This window comes from Bicyclus anynana, chromosome 1, assembly GCF_947172395.1.
Source record: "Bicyclus anynana chromosome 1, ilBicAnyn1.1, whole genome shotgun sequence".
Classification (NCBI taxonomy): Eukaryota; Metazoa; Arthropoda; class Insecta; order Lepidoptera; family Nymphalidae; genus Bicyclus; species Bicyclus anynana.
The window spans coordinates 1,708,595-1,728,082 of NC_069083.1; the positions used below are offsets into that span (position 1 = coordinate 1,708,595).

At 38.9% G+C, this 19,488-nt stretch overlaps 2 protein-coding genes across 2 annotated transcripts; one reads left to right on the forward strand and one right to left on the reverse strand.

Annotated features, from left to right (window-relative positions):
- The first annotated feature begins 25 nt into the window (after positions 1-25).
- Positions 26-10,337, forward strand: LOC112054235 (tubulin gamma-2 chain). Its single transcript, XM_052883670.1, has 10 exons — positions 26-208; positions 280-482; positions 938-1,084; positions 1,830-1,966; positions 2,941-3,135; positions 3,734-3,881; positions 5,763-5,894; positions 6,117-6,299; positions 6,828-7,014; positions 7,857-10,337. The coding sequence occupies exons 1-10, from the start codon at positions 160-162 to the stop codon at positions 7,871-7,873; spliced, it is 1,398 nt and encodes a 465-aa protein (XP_052739630.1). The 5' UTR covers positions 26-159; the 3' UTR covers positions 7,874-10,337.
- Positions 10,338-11,500: 1,163 nt separating this feature from the next.
- LOC112054236 (cAMP-regulated phosphoprotein 19) lies at positions 11,501-19,319 on the reverse strand. The gene is made up of 4 exons (XM_024093942.2): positions 19,132-19,319; positions 18,556-18,603; positions 14,823-14,939; positions 11,501-14,516 (listed from the first exon to the last, which is right to left on the reverse strand). Exons 2-4 carry the CDS (start codon positions 18,592-18,594, stop codon positions 14,328-14,330), a joined length of 345 nt encoding a protein of 114 aa, XP_023949710.1. The 5' UTR covers positions 18,595-18,603; positions 19,132-19,319; the 3' UTR covers positions 11,501-14,327.
- Between the last annotated feature and the right edge of the window lie 169 nt (positions 19,320-19,488).

Genomic DNA, 19,488 nt, shown 5'->3' on the forward strand with positions numbered 1-19,488 from the left:
AATAATATCGTGATCTGTGGTTTCCGTTCAGCTTCGGACGGAATTATTTTGTTTACCTAATTTTCAATTTCCCGGTGGTCGACGGTTAAATAATTATAAATTGATAGACATTTAGCCGTTTGTGATAGACATATTATCATAAAGAAAGTAGTTTTCAAAATGCCGAGTGAAATGATTACCCTTCAACTCGGCCAGTGCGGCAATCAGAGTAAGTTAACTTCTAAAGTGAGCTATGTATTTTAAATTCTATCGATTTCTAAATCTATTATGATATTGCAGTTGGTTTCGAATTTTGGAAGCAGTTGTGCATTGAACACGGCATATCTCCTGATGGTATTTTGGAGGAGTTTGCATCGGCGGGTTCCGATCGTAAAGATGTATTTTTCTATCAAGCTGATGACAATCATTATATCCCTCGTGCTGTGCTTTTGGACTTGGAGCCGCGTGTGATACACACTATTCTAAACTCACCGTATGCTAAGGTAAATCATCATATCAGACGATGGACATCTAAACATCTTGATACTGAGCCGCCTGCATCCAGCGATTCCCTGTGACTCACTTGATGTCGTCAGTCCAACGACGGTCGTCGGTCAGTCTTGATGTCGGTTGACCAACATGATGTTTTCTAGCACCTACCCTTTGGCACCCTACCATCCATTGGCTCTTTGAACTATGTGGCGGCCCATTGCCACTTGTGCATTGCGACTTGTTGAGCTATGTCCATCTGGCTAAGATAAATGTTACAAACCAAACCAACCTATAAGTTTAGGCTATTAATTAATTACCCCAAAAGAATATTGTGAATGGTGCGAAGTCATAAAAAACATTAATTAATTCATTATTGACATCATTTAATCTATAATATAAAGTACTCAAGTGAAACAAATGAATTTTGCCTTTAACTTTATATTAATCAATATTATAATTTTTTTAGTTATACAACCAAGAGAATGTATATTTATCAAAGCATGGAGGTGGAGCGGGCAACAACTGGGCTTCAGGGTTCGCCCAGGGGGAGAAACTGAACGAGGAAGTGTTTGACATAATCAACAGAGAGGCAGACGGTAGTGACAACTTGGAAGTAAGGAATTATTTATTTCTTTATTTAGGATATGGATTGTAATATAAACAATAGTTACATTACAAAACAGATTGGATCATTATAGTAATATCATAGATCCACTTCTTACTTAAAATAACAGTAGGTTGTATCTTCAGATACAGTGTTTTGTAGTAACAGTAATAGTAAACTGTATCTCCAGATACAGTGTTTTGTAAAATCGTGGTAAACAAAAAAAACCTTGGCTGAGTTTGTTGTGGGCTCTTCTCGGACCATGGCGCGTTTGAAACCCTCATAAGTTTAGTTTTAAGTTTTGACTATTATTACCACCATTAGATTAAATTAAATTATGACATAATCTTGACCTTTCAAAAGTGCTTGTAAACTAAGCCTAATTGAAATAAATTAACTTTGACAGTTATAAATGAGGAAAAATATAAAATGGCGCCTCACACATACAAATACTGTTTTTATTTAATAATTTCATTAAGACTCAATGAGAAATGCATTAATATTATGCACTGTTTCTAACAATAATAGGAGACTAAAGACTAACTTGTGATTTCTAAAAAAGTGAATATTCCACTCGCTCGTAAATCATGTCATCTGGACAAGCACCAACTGTTTGTTTGTGATTTAAATCATTGTTTAGATTTTTTTATGTATGTAACACTACAAAATGAAGCTATAAATAGGTATTCATTGTTATTATTGCAAAAATAATGCATACAGAATAAAAACAGATTTCTGAATTTTTTGTTCACAGGGTTTTGTCCTGTGCCACTCTATAGCTGGAGGCACTGGCTCAGGTATGGGCTCATATATCTTGGAACACCTCTCGGACAGGTTCCCAAAGAAGCTCGTACAGACATACAGCGTCTTCCCAAACTTGGATGAGATTAGGTTAGCATTTTAGAAGTATAGTTTACAAGCTTTTAAAATTAACATATACTTTAAATGCCAAATGCATATTAGTACAAGTGTTTAAGCAGAATTCTGAGTTTGTGTAAGATGTCAATTATAAATAACTAAATCTTTCAAAATAGGGATGATGACAGTTTTTTAAATTGTATATAAATTAGGAGTATGCTAATAGTAAAGCAATTTTGTAAAAGGAACAGGGTATATGCGATCATTACTGTCGGAGCTACAGGGATTTTAAGGGTCAGATATGTGGCGCTGCCGCGGATCCCTGAAAAACGCCCCATACAAAAGTGTACGTCAAAGGCGTATTTCAGTTATTTTGATTATAACACAAAATAACTAAACTGATTTTTATGAAAATTAAATGATACCAATCTGGAAGGTATAGTCTTACAAACAAAAAAGAATTTTCAAAATTGTTAGTAAATGACAAAGTTATGAGGTAACAAACATAAAAAAAAAACATACACGACAAAATGAGAACCTCCTCCTTTTTTTGAAGTCAGTTAAAAATTAACAATTTTATACAACATACAAAATATGCTAATAAGTGTCAACAGCTTAATATGCTCTGACTCTCAAAGCCTGGAGAGTTTCTTGGGAAATAATATTAGGTTTCTAGATGGTCTGACTGTGACTAATACCAAAGTGGGTCTTAGTTAGGAATAGTTGTTTCACTGAGGAGATCCACAGGCAAACCAAAGTGACTGACATAGCTCAGCGAGTTGCAAGGTGTGACAATGGCCAGGCTACATAGTTCTAAAATGGATGTTGGGGTTTCAAGATGCTGGAATGGCAACCCCACACCGGAAAGCGACCACCCCCCACTATCAGTCGACCCCCCACAGTCGGTTGGTGGACTGACCGACGGACTGTTGTGCTTGGAAGTCTATGTAAGAGGCCTATGTCCAGCAGCGGTCGTCTATCGGCAGATATTGATGAGTGTGTTTCAGCGACGTGGTGGTGCAGCCGTACAACTCGCTGCTGACGCTGAAGCGGCTGACGGAGAGCGCCGACTGCGTCATGGTGCTGGACAACACGGCGCTCAACCGCATCGCCAGCGACCGCCTGCACATACAGAACCCGTCCTTCGCGCAGATCAACACGCTCGTCTCCACCATCATGAGCGCCAGCACCGCCACACTCAGGTAACTTATATTATGGCCAATGGTTTTAAAACCCTTCAAGTGCCTTTACACTCGACCTTTTTAATTTGTGCAATGTGCAAATTAAAAAAAAAAGTAAGATGTGCAATCTCAGCCCTAATCTCTCCAATCAAAACATTACTATTACTATCATATAAAATAGTATGGGTTGGATAATTTGTGAGGTGCTGTTAATTAACTGATAATTTGTCAGATCAAATGCTACGCGGAAAATGTCTGATATTGGTATTTTCGAGTTCAGGATAATCGTATCTATCGATTTGGTGCGGTTTTGGCCGTATTGCTGTGAGACAAAAATTTTGGTTGTGGGCTCTCGTACTATTATATTGTAGTTAGATAACATGAACTATGTATTATATTTTTTAAATATTGTAAACGTGGTGAAGATCTGTAATAAGTTGAACATTCACCATTGGGCACAACGTATGTAATCAATATGTATACACGATACAATGTTCTGCGGTTGGTCTTCCTAGAGAAATAAATAAATAAACTAAAAAAGCCGAAAAGAAGCTTAATAACTAAGTGGCCAACTTGAATGTAGCCTGTTAGTGATTTAGAATTTCTGTTCACTGCGCAGGTACCCGTCGTACATGAACAACGACCTGATCAGCCTGGTGGCGCCGCTCATCCCCACGCCGCGGCTGCACTTCCTCATGACGGGCTACACGCCGCTGACGGCCGACCACGAGCTCAACGCTGTGAGTACACAACTGTTCACTGCGCAGGTACCCGTCGTACATGAACAACGACCTGATCAGCCTGGTGGCGCCGCTCATCCCCACGCCGCGGCTGCACTTCCTCATGACGGGCTACACGCCGCTGACGGCCGACCACGAGCTCAACGCTGTGAGTACACAACTGTTCACTGCGCAGGTACCCGTCGTACATGAACAACGACCTGATCAGCCTGGTGGCGCCGCTCATCCCCACGCCGCGGCTGCACTTCCTCATGACGGGCTACACGCCGCTGACGGCCGACCACGAGCTCAACGCTGTGAGTACACAACTGTTCACTGCGCAGGTACCCGTCGTACATGAACAACGACCTGATCAGCCTGGTGGCGCCGCTCATCCCCACGCCGCGGCTGCACTTCCTCATGACGGGCTACACGCCGCTGACGGCCGACCACGAGCTCAACGCTGTGAGTACACAACTGTTCACTGCGCAGGTACCCGTCGTACATGAACAACGACCTGATCAGCCTGGTGGCGCCGCTCATCCCCACGCCGCGGCTGCACTTCCTCATGACGGGCTACACGCCGCTGACGGCCGACCACGAGCTCAACGCTGTGAGTACACAACTGTTCACTGCGCAGGTACCCGTCGTACATGAACAACGACCTGATCAGCCTGGTGGCGCCGCTCATCCCCACGCCGCGGCTGCACTTCCTCATGACGGGCTACACGCCGCTGACGGCCGACCACGAGCTCAACGCTGTGAGTACACAACTGTTCACTGCGCAGGTACCCGTCGTACATGAACAACGACCTGATCAGCCTGGTGGCGCCGCTCATCCCCACGCCGCGGCTGCACTTCCTCATGACGGGCTACACGCCGCTGACGGCCGACCACGAGCTCAACGCTGTGAGTACACAACTGTTCACTGCGCAGGTACCCGTCGTACATGAACAACGACCTGATCAGCCTGGTGGCGCCGGTCATCCCCACGCCGCGGCTGCACTTCCTCATGACGGGCTACACGCCGCTGACGGCCGACCACGAGCTCAACGCTGTGAGTACACAACTGTTCACTGCGCAGGTACCCGTCGTACATGAACAACGACCTGATCAGCCTGGTGGCGCCGCTCATCCCCACGCCGCGGCTGCACTTCCTCATGACGGGCTACACGCCGCTGACGGCCGACCACGAGCTCAACGCTGTGAGTACACAACTGTTCACTGCGCAGGTACCCGTCGTACATGAACAACGACCTGATCAGCCTGGTGGCGCCGCTCATCCCCACGCCGCGGCTGCACTTCCTCATGACGGGCTACACGCCGCTGACGGCCGACCACGAGCTCAACGCTGTGAGTACACAACTGTTCACTGCGCAGGTACCCGTCATATTTGATTCATAGGATTTAAAAAACATAAACTTTTTTGAATTCTATATTTTGGTGAGCTGGCCTGAGTTACTTACTCACTCACTCACTCACTTGGGGAGCAAGTTCGTGAATGCGTTACGAAAAGTGTCCACGGGCGAGACTTTCAAGATGCGTTTTGCCATCTATATACACAGTGAAACAGTATTTGCTATTTTAAACTACCAGTACTTGGTGTTCCCTTTTTGTACACCTAATTCGTTATTATATTTGTCTTACGTGTCGTGTCATCGCGCATCTGAACAGAATCGGTATAATACAGTTGGTAAGGCAACGTTTACACTTGTGTTGTGACATGTCGTGAAGTCTTCCGACACCGTCTTCCGACTTGCGTCACGACACGACACTTCAGACAAATATATTTCCGCCTTTATAAAACCTTTTGCGATGCATTTGATGACGCTCATAGATGGCGTTTTGTTTTTTATTTCTGAAACAAGTTTTACTTACTAGGTCTAAAGAATACTAATAATAATTTGAGCATTTGCCTCTGTTTGGCAGGCACCAAAAATAAGAAAGACCACAGTACTGGACGTGATGCAGCGATTGCTGCAGCCCAAGAACATGATGGTGTCACTCAGCCCCGACCGAACCAACCAGCACTGTTACATTTCTATTCTGAATATCATTCAGGTAACTTTATGATGTATGAGTAATATTAGATTGGTAGAAAATATGCTATATCAATGTTTTTTTATACTTGCTATAATGATGCATGTGTTCAGGTGAAGCTATCAGTACAGTATCTAATGATGCATCAATCTTTTTGTTGCTATTTTTGATGACATTAGTCATGTGGAGCTGACGAAAATATGTCGTTCAAAGCGGTTATTTGCAACATTGTTGTCGTCGCAGGGCGAGGTGGACCCGTCGCAGGTGCACAAGTCGCTGCAACGCATCCGCGAGCGCAAGCTGGCTTCGTTCATCCCGTGGGGGCCGGCCTCCATCCAGGTGGCGCTGTCGCGGCGCTCGCCCTACGTGCACTCGTCGCACAAGGTGTCCGGCCTGCTGCTCGCCAACCACACCAACATCTCCTCCGTGAGTACAAGCTGGCGGCGTGCATCCCGTGGGGGCCGGCCTCCATCCAGGTGGCGCTGTCGCGGCGCTCGCCCTACGTGCACTCGTCGCACAAGGTGTCCGGCCTGCTGCTCGCCAACCACACCAACATCTCCTCCGTGAGTACAAGCTGGCGGCGTGCATCCCGTGGGGGCCGGCCTCCATCCAGGTGGCGCTCGCCCTACGTGCACTCGTCGCACAAGGTGTCCGGCCTGCTGCTCGCCAACCACACCAACATCTCCTCCGTGAGTACAAGATGGCGGCGTGCATTCCGTGGGGGCCGGCCTCCATCCAGGTGGCGCTCGCCCTACGTGCACTCGTCGCACAAGGTGTCCGGCCTGCTGCTCGCCAACCACACCAACATCTCCTCCGTGAGTACAAGCTGGCGGCGTGCATCCCGTGGGGGCCGGCCTCCATCCAGGTGGCGCTGTCGCGGCGCTCGCTCGCACCAGGTGTCCGTCAGGTGTCGGTCCACGGTCAAGTGATGACACAGTTGTGGTCGTGTTGCAGCTGTTCGACCGGTGCCTGCAGCAGTTCGACAAGCTGCGCAAGCGCGAGGCGTTCCTCGAGGTGTTCCGCAAGGAGCCCATGTTCAAGGAGTCGCTGGAGGAGTTCGACGAGTCGCGGACCGTGGTGGACGAGCTGGTGCAGGAGTACCAGGCCGCCGCCACGCCCGACTACGTGCACTGGAACCCAGGTCACTGAGCCGATGTAATTGTACTTGTTGTATATTGGTACTGGCGGACGCCCGCGACTTCGTCCGCGTGGTTATATTGATAGTTGAAAAAAATGTTCTACGGATCCCTGACTATGACCACAAGTTTGTGACATGAAAGCTACAGTAAGATACAGTCTTCTCGTAGCACTGTTGTCACACGTGAATAAATATGGGCGCCGCTTTCAAATTTATCACAGATTAATGTTATGTTTTATATAGTCTGATGCAAAATTTTATGACATCTCGGAGATTAGCTGCGTTTGTCGCTACTTTTTTTTTATTCTATACAAGTTAGCCCTTGACTACAATCCCATCTGATACTACGCGCAGGTAGTGCATAAAGAACGCTAAAAATCAAGACGCGCGAGCGGATAGGGGAGAGGCGCGCGCGGGACCTTGTTTTTCATACCTAAATTTATGTTTTCATATCTAAATTTATGTATTCATACTTAAATTAATGTATTGCGCATCTTCACGATCGAATCACTATGTTCCGCGGAACGTACTAAAGTTTGCATCGCACATGACGCGGAGTGCCTCGAGCGTGACGTAAATGCGTTAAGGTTACAAATTACAATGCTATAATATTCGGCCGCTCAGAGATTGCGTTTCTAGTGATCGAATGGGCGATGTAATTTCGAACTGGCGTACAAGGTTGCTGAACTACGCTGTTTCAAGGTTATGCCAACTGTTTGTCTTTATCGTGATGAGACGAAATAATGAGGCAATTGTAATTGAATATGTTTGTCCCATTCGATCACGACCTCTCAGAAATGCAATCTCTGAGCGGCCGGATACTAATAATATTCTATTTTTTCCAGAAAGCAGCTCAATATAACAACCAACGGTGACCAGCGTAAATCAATCAAGTACAAATGTTTGAGCACAAACATGACGCCAGCAAACAAATACTCCAAAGTTAAAATATACTAGTGCCACTAATTTTTAACTTAATGTAATTGGGCTTTTTTTTGGGAAGATTTTTAAAAATTCCAGTAGAGGCAGCCCAGTCAGCAACGTCGAATGTATTGAGTTATAAAGATGTTGTACCTGGTGTATTTAGGGATTGAAGAATTCATTGAAAATGGTTATGATAAAAAATCATTGGAATTAATGAGGACTTCAATAGAGAAAACAAAACATACCAGTGGCGAAGGTTGGAATTTTGCCGAAGGAAACTATGAAAAGGAATTTCATACCACGTGATATGGTTCTCATATATTCATTGCAATAATGAATGTGTATGGATATTTAAACGGTAACCGAGCGGAATCGGCTTGTATGGACTCTTCGCCGCTGATATGTACCCCCCACAAGTGCTGTCCCTACTACTAGTGGATTTTTTTAAAAGTTTCCCAAGAAATAGGCGCATTAAAAAAACTCCTAAAAGGAATTAGAATTATCATATCTTAATATAGTATACTTAAGTTTTTGGGTTAATATTGCAAAATTACTCATTGTATAATTTTAACGCCTAATAACTAGTGTACATAACTTATAAGAAAGAAGTTAGAAGGCTTTACATTCCCTTTATTGGATTTGATATTTTACTTTAGACTAAGAAAGTCATTTCATAGTCATTATTACTGTATACATGTCCCATAATTATTACTATACTTATAAAAGACTCGAATCTACAATTTATGGACAAAATTGTTAGACACTAGCGGTTTTATCTGCATAATTCTCGGTACCGTTAGTAAGCAAATGAAAACCAATATCATTTACTCCCTGATTATGTACTTTTCAAATTTGTCCAGTAGATTTAGAGTTTATATATTACATACACAATTACAAGTCTTTGCTCTTAATATTAATGTTGATTTTTGTTATCACTAAAGTGTCTACAGTGTGCTTAGTAGGAGTTTTCAATATTTTCACATTGTTACTATCGCGTTGACGTAAACGCAAATTTACATGGAATTGAAACAGTTGCGCATTAGCGTCATTAGATGGCGCTGTTTCAGTTCCTTAGAAATTCGCGTTTACGTTAACGCGATAGTAACAGTATCAAACTGCCACTAGGCCCTCAGAGTAATGTAGACGGTTGTCTTTGGATGTGGTTGTAAAGTGACAGCACGAACGTCGCAAACGCTTTTGTTTATACTTAATATATTTTTTAAATTGGAGGCCTCCAAAAATCACAACATGGATTGCTTTTGACACACACTAAAAACACAACATGGATGCGTTTGACACACACACAAAAAACACAACATGGATGCGTTTGTCCGCCTCTGGTTCGGGTAGGGAGGCCTCCTTTGAAGGTCCTCCAAGATTTAGAGACCTCATTAAGGCGGACTGTCTCTTCCGCCCCCCCAGTTAGTCCTTTAGGCCTAGTCCTACCCATAAAAAATATCTGTGTTATATTGTAACATATACAATCTCGAGGTTTTGAATCTCTATTGTTTACTAATACCTTTATTGTGCCATTTCTTAAATTATCTCGAATTAATGATTTACTTAAATAAGTATATAGGTATAGTTACAGTGGCGTAGCGTGCCTTGGAGCCCTATATCAAACTTAGTTGAGGGGCCCAAATGACAAAATGATTTCTCACAAAATATATAAAAATACTCGCTTAAAATTAGTATGATTGTAATTTAATCTATGTAGAATGTTAGTAACTTTTGGCCACACGCTTAAACCAGGGAAAAAAAGATTTTGTGTCATCTTTATCATTAAGGAACTCATCAATGTTGTAGTAACCTCGACTAAGTAAATGTTTTTTAACACATTGCTTAAAGCTATGCATTGGCAGGTCCATCACAGTCTTGGGGATCTTATTATAGAAGAGTACACCCAAACCTACAAAAGATTTTTTTACTCTTTGGAGACGATATGCAGAAATAACTAACTTATGCCCGTGTCTGGTAAGACATAGGTTTAAGTCTCCTTTTCGTTTGTACAAATTAATATTTTGTCTTACATATACTATACTGTTATATATATATATATTGACAGGCTACTGTTAATGTGTTGTTCCTTTGTTCCTTTCGCACGTAAGGGGCCCCAGTATCCCGGGGGCCCCGTCTCATTGATAGGGCTGACACGGCGGTAGCTACGCCCCTGTAGGTATAGCTACAATAATATTATGTCGAAACCCGACGTTTAACCTGATCTACGATACGATCTAATGATTAACGAATTTGCCGTTAAGTTGTCTATAAATACCTAACGTCTCTAAATAATGCTTCCTTCAATCTGTAATGTTACCTGTTTTAATTAAAGTTGGAGCTAAATTATAACCATGTAAGTATTATGTATGTATTGTTCAAGTTAAATATATTTTTAGTAAGAATTGTTTTATTTGTTGCCGCCATCGGTACCCTAATAATTTCAACAGCATGAGTACAAGTTTCTTCGGGTTCTTTGAGACAGCTAATTCGAGCACTACGAGTAGGTACCTCTACTTGTTTGTGCCGACAAGTATTGTTATCTATACTTATTTTAAATGGAGTTTGCCGAGAAATTACAGGCACATGTAGTAAGTAGAGCTTTTAATGACAGTCCGGGGAAGTACTACAGCCATGCTTAGGTATTCCTGCCTTCAAGCCGAATTACTGTGTACAGGCATACGAGGCTTTACTTACGCTCCAGGCTTGTAGACAATACTTTATATGGCGTACCTACTCTTACTCGTAGGTATATACAAGCCCTTTAGAGCGTCGCTCTGTTTTCAAGCGATTGTTTTCCACTTGCTACAAGCTAGGCCATAACAGCTTGAAGTGATTTCAGGCTAACGTATTTGTTTTGCGCGTAGGTATACGGTCGTTTCAGCATACGCGCGCTACATTACGCACTTTATAAAACTGAACTCGGATAAACGGGCATATTTCAGCGTATTCGCTCGAAACGGTGGTATCGTGTCAGTGTTATCAAAACATATACGAGCTTAGAAACGCGTCAACGCTCGTACGAATTGAGCGTGTGCAAAAAGGCGCGTCAGAATGCGCTTCTAAAAACGAAGTCATACGCGCGTAACAAACGCTAGTCTGAAACCGACTTTAGTCCGTGAAATATTTCTAGTAAGGAGGAAGACTAGGAGTGATGATTTGCTATGAATTTTACGTAACAAGTAGGTAGTTCATAGACCATCTTACCACACGGTTGTTTTTATGACCAGACTACCGGTATAACGCCTGGGAGAGAGAGGTAGCTTGTAATCTGAAAATCAGTGCTGTATGGCTCCGGCTTTTGCTTGGTTCATGTAGCAAAATACTGAACTGGTACCTTCTTCAAGGTTGTACCAAACATGACAGTATGGTTTTGATGCTTCTGCTACTTGAGTTTTGGTTTTACTTGCTCATGTGGTTAAGACATCAGACGCTACAATAGTGATTAGACATTGTGGTAAGGATAGGCACTATTTTAAAATAAACGTTTTTTCTTCCTTTCTTTCTGTACTCTGCAGTAAACCAATAAGCTGATGATGAGTAACAAGGTCGTCAGAAATAAACAACAAATTTTTCAAGCTTTTATTATCAAGTTTTTTCATTATAATTAATATTTAACGCTAACATTTCCCTTTTGCACTAGTATCGAACAACTTATTTTGTACATTACATTACAGTTATCCACAAAAATATGTTGCAGTTGAAAACAAAACGTTAAATTGTACCAATTAAAACTTTAATAATGTTTCATTTTACACATTCTTACAACAGTTTATTATTTTTATTAGTACGATTTATTATAACTTTCTACCTACACAGCGAAAAGCGAACACTACTTGCTTTGTCAAGTCAATTTATATATTGTTTGATTATAAACGTTATAATTAATGTTGTGTCTCCGAAAATTCACATTTTATAAAATTACAAACACAAATTTTATATTTGACAGATATATTTTCACAAAACTAGAAAGGGCTTTTGAACCATTTTTGAGAGTGGTCATTCTCAGTTTAACTGTTCCTACTTTTCACAAATTTGGTAAAATATGAAAATTTTACAAAAGGAGTAAGTTAAAAAATTGGTGTATTTTCGCAGGACTGTCAATTGAACGCTTTTCCCGATAGATATCATACTACATACATAATAATACATAAATCCAAATGCATATATGAGTACATGATCAAAATAAAAACTCTATAAAACTGTTCAACCCACTCTCTCATTCAAGTCTGCCTTATTACACTACCTAATTACTTTATTTTTTACATAAATATAACAGGTTCGTTTTTTTATATAAAAGTTAAGTTTTCAAAACAAAGACTACTCTAACGAAATAAAGGAACAATCACAAATGACACTGATATAATGTATTTAAACTGATATACGTGCTGATTGTTATATTCGATGTGATAATAAGTAAAAGCTAATTGGAGGGTAGTATTACAAAACTTTGATTGCAATTTATCCTTATCCTTTTAACGATATCCAAAATAATAATAACAAAAATAATTAATATAAAAGAGAGATTTTACAGATTGAATTGAAATTACTGGACTACATTTGCAATTAAAAAAATTGATTAGTGAAATGGTCCCATATTTTTGAATTCATTGATAATACTTGTGTACAAGATTGATAGTAAGAAAGATATCTAAATTAAAACTTAACAAAATAACACAGTAATTGTTCTCTTTAATACATATTTATTTTGTTATATCCACCAATGTGATGCCATTAGATTTGTTGTCAATTGGTTGCACCAAAGTATCGTAATCTACCCGCCAGAGACAAGCGATGGCGCCGCTCCGTTAGTGGGGCTCACGTAAAGAGTGAAAGCTCAGTGACAATGCAATTGTGACATGTCATTTAATAAAAATCTTTAAAGGACTTGGAATGCATACCCTAGTCACACGACATACAAAACAGAGGAAATTATAGACACTTTTCGCAAAATCATATTTACTTTATAAAAATGAAAAAGTTTGGTCTCCATTCATGAGCACGTACAAGTAGCAGAATCTTCATTGTGATTATATACACTGACATTGGAAGGATGCACTTCTTATGGAATGAATTAAATAAACTGGGTAGCAATCATTAGACATTGATTCATTATTTATCATCTTAGTAACATATTATATTGCAAGAGAGGAACAGATTTGGTTTACAAGACAATCAAGATCTAATGCTTTACAATTACTGTCTACAATTCCCTTAGTCTGTAAATGGATTACTTCTTGTGTCTGCACTTGTATGTTTCATCTTTGTCTTGTGCAGCTCTGCGTGCATATATTTTCATTTTGTTCATATATTTTCATTTTCAAACTTACTCTTTTTAAAGAGTAATTTAAAAATGAATGTGCACCTGGGTACTGAAAGCAAAATTAGATACTGATGATTTTTATTGCATCAGGTCGGTCGTGTACAGTTAAAAATTAATTAAGCGTGCATATATTTTTATTTTGTTCATATATTTTCATTTTCAAACTTACTCTTTTTAAAGAGTAATTTAAAAATGAATGTGCACCTGGGTACTGAAAGCAAAATTAGACACTGATGATTTTTATTGCATCAGGTCAGTCGTGTACAGTTAAAAATTAATTAAGCGTGCATATATTTTTATTTTGTTCATATATTTTCATTTTCAAAATTACTCTTTTTAAAGAGTAATTTAAAAATGAATGTGCACCTGGGTACTGAAAACAAAATTAGATACTGATGATTTTTATTGCATCAGGTTGGTCGTGTACAGTTAAAAATTAATTAAGTGTGCATATATTTTTATTTTGTTCATATATTTTCATTTTCAAACTTACTCTTTTTAAAGAGTAATTTAAAAATGAATGTGCACCTGGGTACTGAAAGCAAAATTAGATACTGATGATTTTTATTGCATCAGGTCGGCCGTGTACAGTTAAAAATTAATTAAGCTTAAAATAATTGTGCTGCAGTATGGACACAAGATGAAGACGCTATCACACAAGCAAAGACAAGTTTAATGGGTTATGATAATAGGAATTTTAATAACAATGTTCTAGAAATGGTTTTTGGCATTATATACCTTTAAAATTAAATGTAAACTGTGGGATATAGGCAACTCTAAACCATTGGTGGTTGGAAGCCCTTATAGGACTTTGGCCCAGCAATGGAAATGGACTATCAACAATGATCATGTTGACTGTATTGTAACAATTGCATCACTGTTTGATGACATATTCTGATGTGTGCTATTGTATAAACAGCGATGTATATTATTTCCTATAGAAATAATACATCATCAGCAACATCTTGTTCTTTTGTTAGTGTGAGGCATTTCTATTGACTTGTTATTAAAATTTGTATGGTTACGATGAGGCTATACATTGAATGGTTACAGAGCACTAGTGTTTACGTGGCTAGGAGTGCGCGGGCGGCTGGAACTTGGGCTGGATGATGGAGGTCTTGCGCAGCGGCACGGTGTCGGGGGTGGGGATAGCGTCGCCGGTGGAGATCTTGGCGGGTGCGGCCGGCGCCTTGAACGGTGCCGCGAGGTTGCCCGGCCGCTGCTTGGCCATCTGGTAGTCACCCGAGTCAAAGAACTTTTGCTGCACAAGGGAGAAAGGAGTATTTACAGTAAAACCCGGTCATTGCGAAAGACGGCTGCAGGCCAGGTGGGCAATCGGAACGCAGTACAAATGTCAGCACGACGTGTGAGATAGCCACCGTGCGTTTTTTATGCCTAACTGGAAAGAGGTTAAGACTAAACTTTAAGATTTGAACACACTCAGTGGACGCATATTTAACCTACTAAATAATCTTATTTGAGGCATTTTTTCCTATTATTCACCATTTCAGAGATTATTCTAAAATTTAAATTACAAGAAATTTTAGTGTGCAAAACAAGTACTTACTCCTTTAGCGAGCCTTTTTTGTAGAAAAGCTGAATGACCACCAGGCCCTCTGCCAAATATTGCATTTGGAAATTTGGCTTTTAGTTTCGCCTCTTCTAGCTTTTCCAGTTCTTTGGGCTGAAAGAGAGTAGCAATATTAGTAATCTGAAAAAATTGTAAACAAATCCAACTCCAACTTCTGACTGCCCCATTATTTGTGTGAGTTGATATAAAATTTATTCAATTTAATAAGAAGTTTTAAATGAATTATTTCGGTGGCGCGAGAGGCCAAGCTTTGTATGTCGTCCAGTTGGTGCAGCTCTTGTCCATAGGAGATAACCACCTTTTCCTAAGGCCCACCCTATATGTGTCCTCCGGGTGATGCTAATCGAGCTGCAACACAGAGTCACAGGCGGCGGTCAATTAACTTGCATTGGACTACTGCGAGCTATGAGGGACTAAAATAACCTCTAAACATGTAGCTTTAGCGCCTTAGGAAAGTGCTAAAAGTATTACTCCCAAGCCCATTTTTAACATAGAAAACTTTAATAATTGGAATGCGATGTCTTGCGACCTGGCTAAACCTCGGTGCTCCGCCGATACCCAGGCCGGACAGTGTAAACGAATGTGGGTGAACTCAAACCTTAGAATGTCAAAGCAATATCAAATATAAATTAAGTTGTAGCATACACCAAACTTTACATCAGCTCTGAACACTGGGCATATGGCTCTGTAAACCAAGACATATCCCAGCTGGGTTATAATATCTGCACATTTTGGTATATGTCACAATGGCAGAGCTGACTCACAGTTTAGTGCATACTATCCTTTAATCCCAACCTAACCTAACCTAACTAACCATGTAGCCTTGTAAAATAATACCTTTACAACAAAAAATCAACTAAAAAAATCAATAAAATCAACTTCAAACAATGTTACAATTTTTTTAATAGATTGTCATGCAAAAGAGAAATTGTCACGCATAAAGAAGTCACTAATCATTAAATAGCAAATCCTTGCCTTACAAATAAAATGCACTATAATAACATGTCATACAATATGCAAAGCTCCTGATAAAAGTGACTTCCCAGCAGAAGACAGGATATGGTCCATGCATAAACACACAATGATGCACCAATGCAACTTGGCAAGCTTAAGGCGACTTAGACTTTGTAACAATAACTAGCAAGATAATAGACATAATCAAGTAGCCAAGATAATCCACCAACCGCTTGCTCTTCAGTATTGCCTTATCCATACTGAGATGCCTTACTATAAATACAACCCAGCATCAGTTCTTGAAAATAGCAGTGCATTGCTCTACTGGGAATGAACAATTATCACTGACAGGTATATTGTTGCCAATAGACCTGAATATAGTGCTAGCCGATCGATCATCTAGTCTATTTGACAGATGAAAACAACAGTATAGGACTACAGTTGTTCTCATCTGTTCAGTGGCGCTAACATATAACCAACAAGATAATCTTGTGAATAGAAATAGACAAACTTAAACTAATTCAACAACCGGAGTTACTGCTCTCTCTGTGTTGGTGTGAAAGAGATAGGACTGACAATTCTGTCGCCATTAGACAAATTTTTGTCTATATATTTCTCATCACTTTCTCATCTCTTTGATATCGCAACAAATTAAATATATAAATACTACAGGGGCTACGTTAGAGAAAATATCATTCTCGGTTGAGGATGTAAAAAAGAAACTGTCTAGTTTAGACGTGAACAAAGGTGCTGGCTCAGATCAATTACCTCCTATATTTTTAAAAAATTGCGCCATAACCTTAGCTGAGCCTATTTCTATTATTTTTAATAGATCATTCGATGATGGTATTTTCCCTTCAGCCTGGAAATTAGCTCTTATTGTACCGGTCTTCAAGGAAGGTGATAAACGGGATGTCTCTAAGTATCGACCCATTTCCAAATTGTCAATCTTATCCAAAATATTTGAGTCCTTGGTCTGTCCTCATATTAATTGGCATATAAAATCTGTTTTAACTACCAAACAACATGGATTTTACAAACACAGATCAATACAGTCTAATCTAGTTTCTTACGTTGACAGTTTATCATCCCAAGTTGACTTAAATAAGCAAGTGGATTGTATTTATACCGATTTTTCCAAGGCTTTTGATCTAGTAGATCACAGTCTCCTGATCATAAAGGTAAAACAATATGGATTTACTGGTAATATTGTTAATTGGTTAAGATCTTATTTAAATAACAGACAAATGACAGTGGTAGTGGCAGGGTTTGAGTCATCTTTTTCTTACGTAGCACAATCAGGAGTTCCTCAGGGTTCGCTCCTAGGTCCTATACTTTTCAACATTTTTATTAACGATATTGTTCATTGCTTTTCTAACTCTGAAGTGCTGCTTTATGCGGATGATCTAAAAACATTTAGAACGATACATTTAGAAAATGATTCAATTCTCCTGCAGGAAGACTTGGATAGGTTGACTAAATGGTGTCATAATAATAATATGGTTTTGAATCATAAGAAATGTTACTGTGTTTCTTTTCATAGAAAACTTCACTCGGTCCAGTTTAAATACAAAATTGACGATTATTTTATTCAAGATATAAATTCGATTAGAGATTTAGGTGTTACAATCGACCACAAATTAAGTTTTATACCGCACATAGACAACATATGCAAAAAAGCTTCAAAAATCAGTGGTTTTATCAATCGCAGTTGCAAAAATTTTAAAAACACTAGCACTAAAATTTTGTTATTTAATGCACTGACGAGAAGTATATTAGAATACGGTTCAGTTGTATGGAATCCATTTTACAACGTACACACTATGAGAATTGAACGAATCCAAAAGCGATTTACTTACCATCTTAGTATTTGTGATAAGTTAGTTAAAAGCAGAAATAATATTAGTTATAACTCTAGATTACACCATTACAAATTGTTAGCTCTCTCGGATCGTAGAAAGATGTTAGATTTATGTTTCTTATATAAATTACTTAATGGACCGGTAGATGCATCCACTTTACTTTCTAGAATTTCTTTCAGAATACCAAGACCATATAGTCGGGTCAAAAATTTCACGCCTTTCTGGACTAGTTACTCCAAAACAAATTTAGGCGCTTCAGCTCCATTAAATAGAATGATTTCCACATATAACACTATTTCTAAGGAAGTAAATATTGATATAGCTGGTGACACTTTGCCTATTTTCAAAAATAAACTAGAAAAATATTTTTTAACTCAGTACAAAAGGGATACCTCTTAAATGTTATTTTTATCTTTAGATTATACTGTTTTTTTTTTTCTTTTTATGGTTATATTAGTTTAATTCTGTTCATAATGTAATTGTGTGATAGATCCATATCTATATTTTCAAACGCAAATCTAAAACAGTTTTCTCCCTAATTTAGTCTAATTAACCTATTTATTATTCTTTTAATTCTTTTTATGTATCTATTCGAGTACTAAATTACGCATGTTGAGGTAACCTATAAGTGGGTCTATGACACAACAACTTCACTAATCTATGTTTTTGTAAAACTCAATTTTAATTGTCATAACCTGTTGGTACCCTATAAAAATAAATAAATAAATAAATAAATCACTGGTTGCATGCAGCACTGGCACCACTAGCACCACTGGTATCACATTAAAATCTAGAACACTCACACTAGTAAAATTTTTATACCATAGAGCTATTAAGACCTACAAAATATTATATTTCATTTTATGGAGCTATAGGAAGTAACAAGAACTCACATCTTTTGGAGGTTCATTCTGATCAGCTGATTCACTCATATTGGATATCTGAAAAGAAAATTTAACATAAGTGCAGTTATGCTTCACAATTTAGTTAAATCCTTACTCATTGAGCATACTTAAAGAAGTCTTTTGTTATTGTTGATAGAATTCGAGTACTTAAATTAGGATAATTATAAGTGAATTTAATTGCCCCACAAGTATCAATGAAGGCGCAGAATTTAAAATAATTTAAAATTGAAGCATATATTTTCCAAAATACGATATTAATATTAATAAGTGTTACTATAAATCACCAGAAAACCAATTCAAAAGAAATTTAATCGGAAATAAACGCGGATTTCAAATGTCTTTTGTTTACCCTCCATAAATCTGCGATGCATGAAAATATTTAATTTTAACCTATGTATAATTTATTTCATGGTGCTAAATGCGACTACAGTAGGGAAAATGTGTTATCACGTTAATCACACAATAAATAAGTTAATCAAACAGAAACATTACTTGCGGAGAATGTTTAACATAACAATATGACTACCTGACACTTCATCTCTAATGAAAAGTTGTTTACCTTACCTTGATTATAGGTAGATGCTATTTTAATTTTTAGGAGTGTCTTTGAGTTTCAAATTTGAAAAATCCAGGAACGTTTATATAAAATAAAAGTCTATTAACTGAACAAGAAAACGGTTACGATTCTAGCAAATAGCAAAATTTTCGGAAAAATTTCATCTACTATGGCGACTGGCGTTTATTATAATGTTGCCACTTTTTGTAAGTACTAAGTGTTCAATTAATTTACTCTTTGGTGTATCCACAGATCATGATTTATTCCGTAGACAGAGTAGATATTCCTACTCAGACTAGCTGCCTCGCAAGACGTTATCCTTCTGTCAAAAGTATAATAATTTAAAACTAGATTATACAGCAACA